The 17,039-nt window shown below is 39.7% G+C and overlaps 1 protein-coding gene across 2 annotated transcripts in view; it reads right to left on the reverse strand.

Annotated features, from left to right (window-relative positions):
* The window catches only part of LOC106912772 (NLR family CARD domain-containing protein 3-like), a 46,310-nt gene extending 31,707 nt beyond the window's left edge, over positions 1-14,603 (reverse strand). The window contains exons 1-9 of one of the 2 annotated variants that reach the window (XM_088010826.1): positions 14,372-14,603; positions 11,370-11,516; positions 10,104-10,182; positions 9,797-9,998; positions 7,213-8,968; positions 5,267-5,440; positions 4,130-4,303; positions 3,454-3,606; positions 1,796-2,936 (exon numbers count right to left, since the gene is read on the reverse strand). In XM_088010826.1, the coding sequence (XP_087866952.1) occupies positions 2,930-2,936; positions 3,454-3,606; positions 4,130-4,303; positions 5,267-5,440; positions 7,213-8,968; positions 9,797-9,998; positions 10,104-10,182; positions 11,370-11,497 (2,673 nt within the window). In that variant the 5' untranslated portion in view covers positions 11,498-11,516; positions 14,372-14,603 and the 3' untranslated portion in view covers positions 1,796-2,929. Of the gene's footprint in view, positions 1-1,795; positions 2,937-3,453; positions 3,607-4,129; positions 4,304-5,266; positions 5,441-7,212; positions 8,969-9,796; positions 9,999-10,103; positions 10,183-11,369; positions 11,517-14,371 lie in introns of those variants that run through there. The other variant, XM_088010831.1, reaches the window with a different exon arrangement.
* Between the last annotated feature and the right edge of the window lie 2,436 nt (positions 14,604-17,039).

Below are 17,039 nucleotides of genomic sequence, written 5' to 3' on the forward strand. Positions count from 1 at the left end.
TCTTAGCTAAAAGTTTCAGCTAACATTTGAATAACAATTTGATGGTATTTAGAGAACCTTAGCTAAAGCTTTCAACTAAAGTTTAGGTAAACTTTGGCTAGTGTTCAGAGAATGCGAACCCTATGTTAGAAGTAACAGGCAGAATAACTAACCTTTCAGCATTATTTGGAGAAGATTATATAAAGGTTTAAGCTAATATTTTAATAAAAATTTTGACGGTATTTAGAAAACCTTAGGTAAAAGTTTTAGCTAACATTTAAATAACAATTTGATGGTATTTAGGGAACCTTAGCTTAAAGTTTAAGCTAACAATTTAAATAACAATTTGATGTTATTTAGAGAACATTAGCTAAAGGTTTTAGCTAACATTTAAATAATTTGATGGTATTTAGAGAACCTTAGCTTAAATTTTAAGCTAACAATTTAAATAACAATTTGATGGTATTTAGAGAACAGTAGCTAAAGGTTTTAGCTAACATTAAAATAACACATTGACGGTATTTAGAGAATCTTAGCTGGAAGTTTTAGCTAACAATTTAAATAACAATTTGAAGTATTTAGAAAACATTAGCTAAAGGTTTCAGCTAACATTTAAATAACAATTTGACGTTATTTATAAAACCTTAGGTAAAAGTTTTAGCTAACAATTTAAATAACAATTTGACGTATTTAGAGAATCTTAGCTAAAGGTTTTAGCAAACAATTTAAATAACAACTTGACGTTTTTAGAGAACCTTAGCTAAAAGTTTAAGCTAACAATTTAAATAACGATATGACGGAATTTAGAGAACATTAGCTAAAGGTTTCAGCTAACATTTAAATAACAATTTGACTGCATTTAGAGAACATTAGCTAAAGGTTTTAGCTAACAATTTAAATAACAATTTGACGTATTTAGAGAACCTTAGCTTAAAGTTTAAGCTAACAATTTAAATAACAATTTGATGGTATTTAGAGAACATTAGCTAAAGTTTTTAGCTAACATTTAAATAACAATTTGACTGTATTTAGAGAATCTTAGCTAAAAGTTTTAGCTGACATTTAATTAATTTGATGGTATTAAGAGAACCTTAGCTTAAAGTTTAAGCTAACAATTTAAACAACAAATTGATGGTATTTAGAGAACATTAGCTAAAGGTTTTAGCTTACAATTTAAATAACAATTTGACGTATTTAGAGAACCTTAGCTAAAGCTTTCAACTAATGTTTAGGTAAACTTTGGCTAGTGTTCAAGGAATGCTAACCAGATGTTAGAAGTAACAGGTAGAATAGCTAACCTTTCAGCATTATTTGGAGAAGATTAGCTAAATGTTTCAGCTAATATTTAAATAAAAAATTTGACAGTATTTAGAAAACCTTAGCTAAAAGTTTTAGCTAACAATTTAAATAATATGACGGTATTTAGATAACATTAGCTAAAAGTTTAAGCTAACAATTTAAATAACGATATGACGTATTTAGAGAATATTAGCTAAAGGTTTTAGCTAACAATTGAAATACCATTTTGACGGTATTTAGAGAACATTAGCTAAAGGTTTTAGCTAACAATTTAAATAAAAATTTGACGGTATTTAGAAAACTTGAGCTAAAGGTTTTAGCTAACAATTGAAATAACATTTTGACGGTATTTAGAGAACATTAGCTAAAGGTTTTAGCTAATATTTAAATAAAAATTTGACGGTATTTAGAAAACTTGAGCTAAAAGTTTTAGCTAACAATTTAAATAATTTGAAGTTAGCTAAAGGTTTTAAAATGGTTGATGCAACACGTTCTGTAAAATAAAACTGCCTCAATATTTATTAACTGAGACTTAATGACTTTATTGCATTAATGTCTTCCAATCATGAATCTCAGCAGTTCATGGAAAAGGTTCACCACAAAATCAGTTCAAAAGCTCAGATCAACTGAACAGGAAGTTTCTGTTGTTACTAAATAAACCTAAATTATTTAGTAAACCTAAATAAACAAAGTAAAAATGAAAACTTAAATATAGACTGGATTAAAATAAAAGGTGCAGTTATTATATTTGTACAAAGAGCATTATTAAAATATTTATTAACCAAATAATCCATATTAGGTTAGAAGAAATATAAAAACATGAACCAATCAGCACATTATCCCAGTGATTCTCTGAGGTCTGAATAAATCAGTGAATCTCAGTAAAGAGCCTGATGTGACACATCGAGTCCTAAAGTTCTCTAGAAAACTCAAAACATGAAACATGGAGTTAAAAAAGTAAAAACCAAAACAGGCTGAGGAATATTAAAGCTGATGATCAATGAATATGATGCAAAACTTCATTATTTAAAGATTTTTAGAATGACGATAACAAAATAACAATATATACAGAATATTAAAATAATGTCCAGATAAATGCTGGACGTTCCTGAAAACTGCTCTAAGGTCAGAGTTCCTGTGGGACATCCAGTTCTAAACTGGTTCAACTGGTTTCTGTGATGGAAGCTGAAGTTTCTCTGCAGTTTCCAGTAAAGCATCTTTTTATCTGTGGAGCTTTGAGGAACATTTTCCTGTCAACAGAAGAAGAAGCAGCAGAGAAAAGAGGTTTGAAGTGTCTTTATGATTCAAAGCTGAACTGAAATGATTCCCATGTTTCCATCTCAGACCATTTCTGGTTCCAGGATGAAAATGAATCAGAGAAAAAAGATCAACTTTCCAGTTGAATCCAGTTCAGATCAAAACTCCATGAAGCCTCTAAATGGAGCCCAGTTTGAATCGGATCTTTATTGATCCAAAGAGACAAACAATATCAGACACTAAATGACAGACATGAGAAAATAAACAGGAGGAAAATCATGGAGGTCAGAGGTCATCATCATGATCCAGTCAGAGTCTCTTTAGACTCAAACTGCTGCAGCTTCAACCTCTGAGGATCAGCAGGGCACAGAGACCGTTCTCTACTTTACAGAGATCAGAACCTGCAGAGAGAAGAAGGAAGGAGAGATCAGATCAGTGAGTGTTTCCAGCCTCTCCAGCAGCAGTCAGTGACGCAGCACATCCAGTAGATGGTTTCCAGGCTGCAGTCAGACTGATCTCAGAGCTGTGACCAAGATGAACCTGATCACTTGTTTCCTGTTGAACTGAGAGAACAAGCAGATCTGAGATCAGATCTGCTGCTGCCACAGTTTGATGAATGAGGACCACTGTCTCTAGACATGTTGGACGGCTGGACGCTGGAGTCCAGCTGGACGTCCTGGAGACATGGACACAGCAACAACACTCATCTTCACACCAACACAAACACAGGAACACAGCAAGCTGCTGCTCCTCTGATTGGCTGATTGCTGTCTCTGTGTCCAATCAGGAAGCCTGAACCATTCTCCTCCCACTGAGAAGCTGCAGCTTTACTGGGAACACTGGAGCTTTGCTTTGATGCTAACTGGGTTTAGTTCAATATGCTGACAGCAGCTGGACTCACTACAAACATTTACTTACAGTAAAGTCTTTACAAAACGCTTCAGCTGCTGAACATCTGAATCCTTCAGGTTGTTTCCTTCCAGGTCCAGTTCTGTCAGATGGAGGCTGTTGGACTTCAGAGCTGAGGCCAGAAAATCACAGCTGATCTTTGACAATCTGCAGCTCATCAACCTGAATAAAGAATAAAAGATGAGCTGAAGCCAACAGGATGCAGGTGAACCAGTCCAACAGAACCAGTTAAAGATTCTCATGAATATTAAAGCCAACAAGCTGCTGCTTCAATAAAGACCTGCTGACTTCAGAACCAGAACCAGAACCTGGTACTGGGTCATGTTGTGTTGGAGGATTTTAGTCAGTAAAATCATTCCAGGATCTGATCAAAGTGTTGAAGCATCAATCATTGATTATTGATTTGTTCCTGTCAGATTCCAGGAATTCACTTTTCTAGACTGGGTTGAATGACCTTTGACCTGCTTGACATGAGGGGGATTTCTACACACTGGGGGTCCGAATGCTGTCCTGTTCTGACCTCAGGTCAGCAGGTCCAACTCAGTTACACAGAGGGACTAAATTAAACTCTGGATCCAGGAACAAACTCAGAAAATATTTATTAGAACAGAAGATATGAACTTTGATTTATGATCAATTATAGATAATTATTCACTGAAACATTGATAATTATATAATTACAAACCCCAATGATTTCATTCTGCAGCCTTCAGTCTGTAGAAAACCACAGAGCTCCTTCAGTCCAGAATCTCCCAGGTTGGTGTTGTACAGGATCAGTACTGTCAGATGGGTCGGGTTGGACTTCAGAGCTGAGAACAGAGACGTCCAGCTGGTCTCTGACAAACTGCAGAACCACAATCTGAATAAAGAATAAAAGATGAGCTGAAGCCAACAGGATGCAGTTAAAACTGAAATATGAACAAATAAATAATAAAATGTAGAAAATTAATTTCCCTGAATGTAAAAGAAACATGATGAACTGATTCTAACATCTGATCCAGTCAAACTGGTTTAAAGAGTCCAAACCAGCAGAACCAGAACATTTGATCAACAAAGAAACTCAAAGTTTTCTCTGAGCAGCAGCCTGGATGAGGTGAGCTATTTCTGCTGGCTCCTGATCATCAGCTGGAGACCCGACTTGGTAACCGGATCAGAACCACTCAGTTTATTCATGAATGGCCTTGGGTTCTTCTTAAAGCTGCTGAAAGCCAATGGAGGCCATTATTTCCTAAGGAGACGTGACCTGATGAAGCTTCATCACAGAGACGAGGCTCCAACCGACTGACAGCTGTCAGACTGAAGAGGACGGTTCCTCTCTGACCCGGCCCAACAGAACCACAGCTTCAGGACAAAGTGAGGAACCTGCTGCTGCTGCAAACCTCACTGTCATTCAGCTCATCTAGATTTGCTTTTCTACAATCAGTCACTTCTTAGATGTTTCATTAATGATGATTTGAACTGGTCAGTGTTTGTGGCTCGACTGGAGGAAAACATTTCATTCTGGATGTAAAGATGAGAATCAGAAATAAAACAATCTGAATCTTTACCAACCAAACTGAAACATCTCCATCGTTAATTAACTTCATTTGAATTATTTTACTCATTTTGTTCATCAATCAGAAACATTTTAAAAACTGAAAAACAAAGTTCAATGATCTCAAAGTCTGAAATAAGAAAATTATTTATTTATAAGGTAAAATTGTTTGAAATTTGAATCTGACATTTAAAAATATTATTTTTAAATATTACGACTAAATTATTAATTAAACTAAGGATTAAAGTATCAATGAATGATTTTATTGTATAAATAGAGAAAACAAACCTCAGATTCTTCACTTTACTGACTGAACTCTGCAGGATCTCAGACACATTCTTCATATCAGAGTCTCCAGCTTTATTTATGTAGATCTGACTTATTTCCAGTTCAATCAGATCTGGGTTGGACTTCAGAGCTGAAGCCAAAACTTCACATTCAGCCTTTTGGATCGAACCAAGTCTGTGATGAGAGAAGAAATAAATTCAGTTCTAATGAAATCAATCTGGATCATAAACAGATAAAATATGATAACAGTGATGTCATCATGATGTCATCATCTGATCAACATCTGATCTTCAGTTTACTGAGTTTGACCCGACAGAGAGTCTGTGCAGCTCCTGACTAAAGTCCAGGTTCTGGTTCTGGTTCTGGTCCAGGCTTCATGTCCTCAGACCTTCAGCTCAGTCAGATGTTGAAGATCTTCTATCATCTGTGAAGGAAAGTTCAGTTTCTCTGCAGCATCAGAGCCTCAAAGGAGCTGCAGCAGCTGATGAAGAGGCTGACTGAGCTGAATGAAGGAAACTACTGGAGATGATGGAGAGGAGGAGGAACTGCTCACAGCTCTGACAAGTCACACTGACTTGGACTAGACCGTTTGGCTCCTTGAGATCTTCCACCAAGCAGGAAGTGAGTTATAAATGAAGTGAGCAGAGCAGGAAGTCCAGCCTGCTGTGGACCTCTGGCATCTCTGGGTTTGTTTAGCCCATATCTGCTGCTGCAGCATCTAGAATCCTCCTCATCATTAATAATAGTAGTATATTCTATAGAAACGTGGCTCCCAGCAGCAGATGATTAAATGCTGCCACAGAGGAAACTGGGAGCAGACCAGACACATGATGCTCCCAGTTGTGTCTCCGTCCATCTGCTGGATTTGATGCTGTAACAAAGTAGAAAGTGGACAGTCGTCAACCTGCTTCAGCTAAAAGCTGCAGATTGTTCTGGTCGTCCTGCAGAGCAGCAGCAGAACCGGTCCTGCTGCTCCTTCAGGTCTGGACCATCCTCTGTTGACCTGAGAGGAACTGGGACAAACTGGCTGGAAGAGGGACACGTGTCTCTGCAGTGGTCTGTCCATCGTCTCAGAGGAACAAAGGTTTGGATGTCAGAAGAAATTGTTGCTAAACTCCTAAAGAGCTGAAGAGCAAAACCCCTGGAGGAGACGGAGCGTTTGGGTCCAGCAGCATCTTCATGGTGAAGCAGTGAAAGTTCTCCAGAACTAAAGAGGCTGGGATGTCTAAAGAGCTGAAGCTCATGTCTCTGCAGGTCTTCATGGAGGACAGCTAACAGCTTCAACAAAGGCTGCAGATGAAGAGTTGATGAGGAAAATGGTTCCAGCTCTGGAAGCAGAGTTCTCAGAGCTTTGGGAGGATCTGACAGAAACTAGGACTTTTCCTGGAACCAGACAATAATCACCACATTTTGGTCTCAGTTACAAACTCAGAGGAAACTAGTGGAGGAGGAAGAGGTGAGGATGATGACGGGATGAAGAAGATCAACACTGTTCACAAAGTTTATAATTAATGCAACGGTTTATTTTAATGGTTCAACTTTCCATCAAACCTAAACAATTATTTTATAAAAACAGTCAAAGATCCTAAAAGGTGAATTATGGAGCAGCAGCTCAACGAGTGAAGAGAGTTTAAAGTTTAAAAAGTCTCTCTGGCTGATTGAATCTGAGAGGAAATAGACATTTTCTAGAGTTCAGGGTTTTCTATTCATTTCAACCTGAAAACTGATAAAAAGTTAAATATTTTTAAAAGATCAAAATGTGTAAAAACCAGAAGCTGCAGCTGTCCTGGATGAACTGAATGTTTAGATGTTTGAATGGCTGAAATCATCCAGAGGATGAAGGAAGTAGCTAAAGGCCAAAAACATCCAGAATCAACTTGAAGAAAGAAGAAGAAACAGGAGGACAATAGTGCTGAATCAGCATTAATGAAAACATCTGGACTCACCGAGCCTTTCTGCAGTTCCTCACAGCTGGAACCAGTCTCTGTCGTCCATCTGATGATGTGTTGTACTTCTCCAGGTCCAACTCATCCAGAACCTCTGACATCTGCAGCATGAAGGCCAGAGCTGAACAGTCAGTCTCTGAGAGCTGCTTCCCTGAATCCAGCAGCCGTTGGATCTCCTGATAAAATGAGACGTCGTTCATCTCCACCAGACAGTAGAAGATGTTGATGCTTCTGGCAGGAGAGATAAAATAGGTGTTCATCTTCTTCAGGTTGGTGATGATTCTCTGGATGGTTTCTGGACGGTTCTCTGTCTGACCCAGCAGATCCTCTAAGAGTCTCTGGTTGGACTCCACAGTGAGACCATGAAGGAAGCGGACAAACAGGTCCAGGTGGCCATTTTCACTGCTGAGGGATTTCTCCATGACTTTCTTCATGAAGTCATCTAGAGATGTTTCATTGTGTTCTTCTCCCAGGAACGTCTTGATGACCTCTGACCTCCTGCTGGTGAAGCAGTGGAGCATGTAGACGCCAGCCAGAAACTCCTGGATGCTCAGATGAACAAAGGAGTAGACGGAGATGTTGCGCGTTCCTCTCTCCGTTTTAAACATCTCAGTGAAAACTCCTGAGAACAACGCAGCATCTTCGATGTTGATGCCACATTTATCAAGATCTTTGTCATAGAATACCAGGTTTCCCTCCAGCAGCTGATCTAGAGCCAGTCTTCCTAGAGACTCAATCAGCTTCCTGTTCTCTGGACTCCAGATATTTTTCGTCTTTCGTCGTCCATCAAACTTTTCCTCCTTGATTTTGATCTGAACCAGCAGGAACTCTATGTACATCTCAGTCAGGGTCTTGGGCAGCTCTCCTCCCTCTCTGGTCTTCATCACATCCTCCAGAACTTTAGCAGTGATCCAGCAGAAAACTGGGATGTGACACATGATGTGGAGACTTTTGGATTTCTGGATGTGGGAGATGATCCTGCTGGCCTTCTCTTCATCACCTCTGAATCTCTTCCTGAAGTACTCCTCCTTCTGGGGGTCAGTGAACCCTCTGACCTCTGTTACCATGCCAACGCACTCAGCAGGGATCTGATTGGCTGCTGCAGGTCGTGTGGTTATCCAGAGGAGAGCAGAGGGAAGCAGTTTCCCCCTGATGAGGTTTGTCAGCAGAACATCCACTGAGCTGGACTCTGTAGCATCAGTCAGGATCAGATTATCATCAAAGTCCAGAGGAAGTCGACTCTCATCCAGACCGTCAAAGATGAACAGAACCTGGAACTTTTTAAAGCTGCGGATTCCTGCGTCTTTAATATCTTCAAAGAAGTGATGAATCAGTTCCACCAAGCTGAACTTTTCTTCTTTCAGTACATTCAGCTCTCTGAAAGTCAATGGAAATATGAACTGGATGTTCTGGTTGGTTCTGCCCTCAGCCCAGTCCAGAGTGAACTTCTGTGTTAACAGTGTTTTCCCAATGCCAGCCACTCCCATGGTCATCACTGTTCTGATTGGTTGATCACTTCCAGGTTTAAAGATGTCTTCTCTCCTGATTGTTTCTTGTTTCCTGGATGCTGTTTCAATCCGTCTGACCTCATGTTCCTGGTTGACCTCTCTAGTTAACCCCTCTGTGATGTGGAGCTCTGTGTAGATCTGGTTCAGAAAGGTTTGATTTCCAGGTTCAGCGACGCCTTCAGAGAGACTCTGGAACTTCTTCTTCAAGTTTAACTTGAGTTTCCGTTGACATTTTCCAGCTCCAGTCCCTGCATGGAGACAACACACTGTAAGGTCTGGACAGGCCACTGCAGCTGGGGAGAGTGACCAATGAAAACAGCAAACTGGGACACAATATTACGCAGCACTGGGTCAAGCCAGGGAACTGTTCTCTCCACTGTCCTGTTTACTCTTTACAAACCGACTTCCAGTAGAAATCCAGGTTCTGCCCTAAGCAGAAGGATTCAGAGACACTTTGATAGTTGCTTGTTTAGGGATAAACAGGAAAAACTGTATAAAAACCTTGGCAAGAACCTTTTGAACTTGATCTGCATCAAATGCCTGCAGCTCAGTTCAACAAGGAGACCTTCTAGCCACCTCTTCTGTCTGGATGCATGTAGATGGACGGTAGACAGTCGGAGAGTTCATGTCATGCAGATCAGCAGCAGTTTATCATTTACTGGCCCTCAATGTTGGCGCTGCTGCATCACAGGGTGAATTTGGTAGCTGTCTGTGTGTTTCTGAAGGTTCTTCATCTGCAGCTGAATGGAACATTTTTATGTACTGGGTGCAGGAATTAAAACTAAAATGGGTTTTTATCTTGTGCATTGCTGCCATGTTGGTTTTTTACAGTATTTTACGGTAAATATAAAGTTCCCAAAGTTTATATTTCATGAGCAGCACATCAGTCACCACAGGTGATGTTTAAATAAAAAAGCTGCTGAATCCAGAACATCATTGAGCTCATGTGACTGTTTGATTAAGATTTTCTGTGTTTGTTCGTTTCTCTTGTTTGATTCCAGTTGAATTCATTTTCTCATGTAATCATGTTTTAATTATTCAACATAACAGCAGAATTGTTGTAGAAATCCTCTTACTGCTCTGCAGACGGTCAGCCAGCTCCTCCTGCTTCATCTTCCTCAGGAAGTTCAGGGTGATCTTCATCACCGCCTCTCTGCTGCTCCTCTGCTCCTCATCCTCACTCTGACCCTCTGAGCATTCTGGGTCATCTGGACTCAGAACCTTTTGGATCTTCTTCAGCTCGTTCTTCACGAATGTGACAATGTTTTCCTCCAGCAGCTGGAACAGAATGAGAAGATATCAGACTAGATCTGAACATCAGGTCCATGTTGGACAGACTGACAGTCCTCTGGTCTACAGACTGAACAGAACCGATGTACAGACCAGAAATATGGAGTCCAGCTGTGTTTGGTGCTGCTGGACAGACGGATCAGTGGGAACCTCTGAGCTCTGCAGATCCTCTCTGTGGAGGAACCAGGACAAATGAACCACAATCTGTCTGTCCACACAGAGACAACATTATAGCTGCATGGCCACTTATAGTTAGATTTTCTATGTTACATTTTAATACCTTATGTATATGTGGCTCAGATTTGTATAGATAATCTATTCCAGAGTAGCTTTTGTGTGGATCTGAGTAAAATGTGTCGTCTCTCTTCTTGGGGTTGATATTTCTCCAAGCATCAATCAGACCAGCTCTTTAGTAATATTATTTAGCATTCTGGATGTCGTTGTCTGTGGCCCATAATCAGAAGAGTATCTAACTAATATATTATTTTAAACCGAATTAAAGTCTCCCCCCATCAGTTTCATTCCTTTTCCATCATCAGTTATTAATCTGACTGGTTGTTTCAGGAAACTGTCCTTCTCCTCATAAACATTTATTACTCAAATTGTCATTTCTCCGATTCGTCCTACAATCATTACATATCTTCCTTCTTTATCCTTTTCCTCTTTTTCAACTTCAAACAAAATCCCTATTTTGAGTCAAATTGCTGCCTTTTCCAAATGAAACAGAAAATGTCTGACCTGCCCTCTCCCTTCTCATTTTCTGTGTTGGTTCTCCATCAGGTGTGTCTCCTGTAATAAAGCTGCTGTGCATCACCTGAGCCAATGCTGGGTAACCAACCACAGCCAACATTCAGTGAATCTTTAAGATCATTCATCCTGCCTGATGTCTCACTGAGCACTGAAGCAAAGAGACAGTAGAAAACAGGAGCAGGAAGAAAGACTTTTGAAGCTTTGACTTTAAAAACCTTCTGCTTTAGTCTGTCTGTTATTACTGTTTGAAAGAAATGTGTTTTTATCTTCATTTAGGTTCAAATCAGCTTAAGATGCAAAACTGCATGATCACAATCCAAGTAGATAAATGTTATGTTGTTGGTTAAATCTTGGATTTAACAAGAAAATAAAAAGTTTATGAAGAAACTTTTTCATTTCAAGGTTTTAGGGTTGAGTTTTGTTGTGGAGTTGGACAAAGTTTATCCCATCAATCAATCACTAGTCATCAATGTTAATAAATATCATGGAGCAGAAAATGGACGCATAATAAAGCCTCCTTTACTTTCTGCCTGTCTCCTCGTGTATCCAAGCCTAGAACCAGTCCTGCTCTGCAGAGTCACATGAACCAGTTAGAAACTGGTTTCTTACTTTCTGTCTGAGGGTCCAGGTTCAGTCCTGAACTCTGGAGGATGATCTTTGGACCAGTCACTCCTCACAGACGGACTGATGGGTCCTGGAGGTTTTGCTCTGTCCTTCTTTAGATCCAGATCTTCCATCTTCTGGACTTCAGTCAGCCTGAGAAAGAAACCAAAACCAGTCAGACCAGTGGTCCAGGTCCAGTAAGTGTCCTGTGAAGCAGAAAGCTGGTTCCCATCAGGAGTTCAGAGGATCAGAGTGAATCAGATGAATGAACAAGTGAACATTTCCTATGAACTAGTGAACTTGTTTAGCTCCCACAGTGGACCTGAACGCATCGTGACTCTATTGTAGCTCTGTATGGAGGGAGTCAGTGTGCAGAAGGTTCTGAGGGAGCAGCAGCTCAGGTCGGGTCCACAGCTCTCCTCCAGACAGAACCGGGTCCAGCTGGGATCTCAGCAACATGTCAGCCTCTGTGGTCATGTGAGCAGCTCAGCAGGATTTCCTCTCAGCTAAAGCTGCTTTCAGGGACCACAGCATCCAGCTGAGGTACCAGCTGGACCCACTGCAAGGAATCATGGGTAATCAGCTGCTTCAATGAGGGGATGAAGGCCCCAAACACTCAGCGAGGCCCGATTCTTTCTGCTGCAAGGAGCAACAAGAGGTAAAAACTAAAAAAGACCAAAGTCAGTGAAGAGGAAGAGAGGAAATCTGTGGACTGGTTAAAGCCGGTTCTGATCCAGACAAGAGAAACATCAGTTTGTGATGAACCCAGACTGATGAGGGACGGAGTGATGTCTTTCACTTTCTGCTGACTTCAACAAGCAAAGAAACTAGTTTAAAACTGTTTTGGTTCTGATTTTTAGGTTAAAAAGATTCACAGAGAGTCCCTACAACAAGAACACTGATGTAAAAAAGTTACATGAGGTTAACTTTTTTAGTTTAGTTTATTTAGGTTAGATTTGAGAAGATCGTTGCTGCACACTCCACTCAAACAGATCAGATTTAGATGCAGCTGTCATGGTGGACCACTTTATCTCTAAAGCACTTAAAATAAAACAGCAGCTGACCAAAGGGTTGCAGGAAAATGAAAACAAATGATAAAATATAAGAAAAATAGAAATCAAACATCAGAAATACAAGTAGCAGTGCAGCATTAACCCTTGTGTGTGCAGGACTGAGGCAAACGTAGAGGTCTATGGAAAATGATGCAGGTTTTACGTGTGTGGGGTCGATTGGACCCCATTTCGACATACAAGGTGAAGACAAGGGTTTTAATCCTATAGCTCACTCAGGGTTAAAACCCAGAGAAATAAATGGGTTTTAAGTGAGTTTTTAAAAGTTGTATCATAGAGTTGATCATTCACCAGGTTAACTCTGCAGTTACTGAGCTGTGTTGTGGTCAAGACCACCTAACCCGAGACCAAGACAAGACCAAGACTTTTAGGGTCCGAAACCAAGTCGAGACCAAGACCGAGGGAAGTCGAGACCAAGTCGAGACCGAGAACAGCGGCCTGCGCTAAATGACACGATAAAATTTGAAATATTATCAAAATTGCTTCTCAAATTGATCTGAAAGATCCATATTCCCATAAAAACACCTAAATATTAAATACTTAATAAATTTTACCAATATTAAAGTGAAGTGCTACAATCTGCTGTGGTCTCGTGCCATCCCTAAAAAGATAACGCCCATATTAGTCATGTCAGAAACCATCACTGTCTGCACCTTTAAACATAGCAATTGAGGCAATGCTCTGACGGTAAATAACGCTCAACTGTGAACACTGACCAGGGAGCAACAAAGAAGTAACCAAGCACAAGGTGCTCACTGTGAGTGTTTTCACCCTCTCTCCTGCTACATGAGGCCAGGTAGTCTGACACCATGGCAGACATGACAGCTGCCACTTTGAACAAAAACGATCATAGAGCAATGTGCATGCTTTTTCATTCTTGTGTTTTATTTATTTTTCAATTAAAAAAATATCAATGCATATGATTAAATAATGATAGCTACTGCAGTGTACCCAAAGCATTACAAGAACAAAGAACGGCTCCCAGTGACCCTCCAGTCCTATTTTCTAAGTAAAGAGCCGTTCAGAAGAACCGGACTGTTCCTGAATATCACATCATTATATTGCAGACTTTTGGACACAGCGTTGTCCCATATCTGGGACAAGTCAGTCAACACCTCCGCACAATAATTAAGTGCAGTAAGTGACTTTTTTTCCATCACAAATGCTTAGTGTCTCTATACAGCTAGCTTTGCTAACATCACGTCAACGGAGCTTACCTTTCTTTGAGCTACTTTTCTAAGTGACGAAAAAAGTTAGACGTTTTCCCCACTGGCTGTGAAAATGAAGCGCTGCTGAGTTAGCAGTGCCCATTGGATTTCTTGATTTATGCAGCGCTATTATATTACTGACGATTAGACAGACATCTTCTGCCACTCAGAGGAAACCACTGCGCATGTCCTGGAGCGCCGCGTTGCGAGTGAAGGGTGGGGAGGGGGAGTAACAGAAACACGTTATTGCCTGGATTTTAGTCGGTGCGTTTGGCATCCACGGAAAACAAAGATGTTAACAAAGAAACTGGACAGTATGCTGTACGCTTAGTGATATTTTCACAGTTGCGGTCTCGACTGATCTTGCAATAAAATGCGGAGTCCTCAGCGCCCGAGACCAAATGCCATCAAAAAATGGTCTAGAGACCAAGACCGATCTCGAGTACTACAACACTGTTACTGAGCTGTGTGTTTATGGTTTGTGTTATTTCTCTCATAATGTATCCTCACTTAGAATCACTTTATAAGCAGCAACGTCTCACAATAAAACATTTCATTGAATCTAATTCCTTTCCAGATCAGAGCGCTGCTGTGGGGACCACACCGTATGAGAGACGAGGGACCCAGACCGAGGTGGCCGAGGCCCCGGGAAGCCTCGGAGGGTTTATCGGTCAGAAAGGCTCCAGAGAGCCGAGAGAGACTCGGAGGGACCCGGAGCGGCAACACTTACCTCTGTTAACAAGTCAACATGTTAATTCCACCCTCCGCTCAAAATGGAGGCTGACTTGAAGAAAAATATCAAAGTTAGTTTCAGTTTCTTTTTCACAGAAAGTCACGTGACTTGTGTTTCCTTCTGCGTCCAGAATCAAAGTTTGATTCTTCAGTTTCAGTTTACAAAGTGAAATAAAACTAGAATAAAGATAGAAAACTTTCGGTATTTCTGTTTTGCTGTTATTGAAGAAGATTTGGAGCTGAGCAGCTTTTTGTTCTGCAGAAAACCAGCAGAACAAACGAGTTTAACAGGTTTTTGATTGTGGATTATGAGCGCTCACTGCCCTCTGGTGGTCAACTATTGTAACTACAGATATTCCGCTACATACTAACCAGGTAATTTGTTTAACTTCATTTGTTCTCATTTTCACCTTTACCAGGTCAAATAAAATCAGCTTAAATTAATGTTGTTAAAGAGCCACTGCAGGGTTAATAAATGGAAAAGAAAATTAAACTTACTTAGTTAAAAATCCTCACAAAAAGAGGATGTCTGTAACTTTAAGAATCAAGCCTGAAAAAATATATAAACTATAAAAATGCGTAATTAAATCTAACCTGCTGAGATCAGAGCATTGAGCAGGATGAAAATGCTGCTCAATGCATTTTTTTTCCTAATGGGAAAAAAACTTAATATAAAAGTTAAAGTTCAAAATGTGACTAGTTAATATTACTTATTTAACTGCAATCTGTTGCATAACTGAATTCATCTGTGAATAAATGTATTACATGTACAACAACATCATGGTGCAACTGCTAATATTATTTAAATACTTTAATCTGTTTTAAATGACTAGGAACAGGAAAGTTATATGGTGGTGGTGGAAAACCTCGGCAGAATTTAATTTCATGCTTCTAAATAAAAGTTTAAGGGTGGAAACAAGAAAAGTAAAATGCATTATTTAATATAAAGCTAACAGAGGATATGAACTCATTTCCATAGCTCTTAATGTGAAAGTATTCAAAAGAAGTGGAAGTGATGTGTAAATTCTCCAGCTTAATGGCATAGCTGTAGTTTCTTATCACCATAGACATCATACTGATTGTTTTGAACAACACAAACCGGAAGTGTCTTATTTGTCTTTAAATTTGTCTCAGTATATAATATAAATATTACTTAATAATGTTGTAATGTTATTTACACATTTAAAAATATTATTTAGTAACTTACCAATAATTATCATTAACATAATATTAAAAATTATTCAATCTCCCGATTATTATAAAGGTTCTTTAAAACCCCAGCAACTTAGTCTTGCAAGAATATTTTACGCTTTCTTATTTTGTTTTACTGTTGGTTCCACGAGCGCATCAGTGCATATTAATACATTTTAAAATATTAATTAAAGTGTGCAGTGTTGTGTAGCTGGTGCCCCCTCTCTTCCCTAGGGGGCAGCAGAGAGCAACATGTAGGCGATGGGAGGAAGAAGAGCTAGAAAAGTGTCCGGTTGTTGTGGGGAGCGCAGTGTGTTAGTTTTAGGGAAGCCAGCTGTTTGTTGTACTTGAGACCAGCCCGTTTAAAACCAGCCTCTGATTGGACTCTGAGCCAATGACAGTCCACACATCCTCCTTTTCATGCAGGCCTTTAAATAAAGACCTGGACTAAAGATTCTCTTTTTATCCTGCATTGTGATGCTCGACCATTAAGAAAGGATAACCTATGTTTAATGGCTTTTTTTTTTTTTTTTTTTTTTACAAGTATTTACCTGCAAGACAAAGAAAATGATTAGTGACCAAATGATCGATGAAGGCCTACATTCAATGACTCTCCTCAGGCGGTCATTGACGTCAATCTGTGACGTGTGATTCGGGTTTGAGTATCCGAGGATCACGTCACCAATGACCAGCTGAGCCAATCAGGTGCAGATTACGAACAGGCCTTATTACCTACAGTATTTCAATGTATTCTTTATAATTTTATATATTTCTATTTATAGCCCCTTTAGTTAAGATTGTATGTAATTTTTTTTGTAATATAAATATACATTTTATAAACTGTTAGAATATTTGCGTTTTTGTTTTTACAAACACTGACTTGACAAAAAAAGACAAAGTGACCAAATTATCACAGAAGCGTTTTTTTCGTTTGATTTTTACCCAGGAAGCACTTCGGCAAAACCGTGAGTGAAACGGTCAATGGGACTGATATATATTCCATTGAGGGACTTTAACATTAAATAGTCCTTTCTCAACAGGCGTGGACCCACTTTCTCTGTCTATAAGCGATTTGAAACCGCATCCCTGGCCGGGGGGGCAGCCGCCCCCCCCGCCCCCCCATAGCTCCGCACCTGGCAATGTCGTTATACAAATTATTGATTGGTGGTTAATCAGGACAAAATACGTTGTCTTGTGGACTTTTTTTGTGCCTATACTTTAAAATATCACCGTACTCGTTATTACAAAACTTTGCTAAATAGATGTTGGCAGCGACACTGAAGCTGTGTGTAGCACCCCACTGCTCCATCACCTATTCTCAGGGCAGAACTTTAACTCACTTGCAGGGTGGCTACTTGGGTTCGTGATTTTCAGGTAGATACCATGCAGGTTTACCTCATGTAAGTAGCTATTACTCCACTACTGTTTTTTTACCTTCCCAGTAAAACAATCCAGACACCCACACAAAGTTGTTT

This window comes from Poecilia mexicana, unplaced genomic scaffold (assembly GCF_051168715.1).
Source record: "Poecilia mexicana isolate PSO_F unplaced genomic scaffold, ASM5116871v1 scaffold_2, whole genome shotgun sequence".
NCBI classification, from domain to species: Eukaryota; Metazoa; Chordata; class Actinopteri; order Cyprinodontiformes; family Poeciliidae; genus Poecilia; species Poecilia mexicana.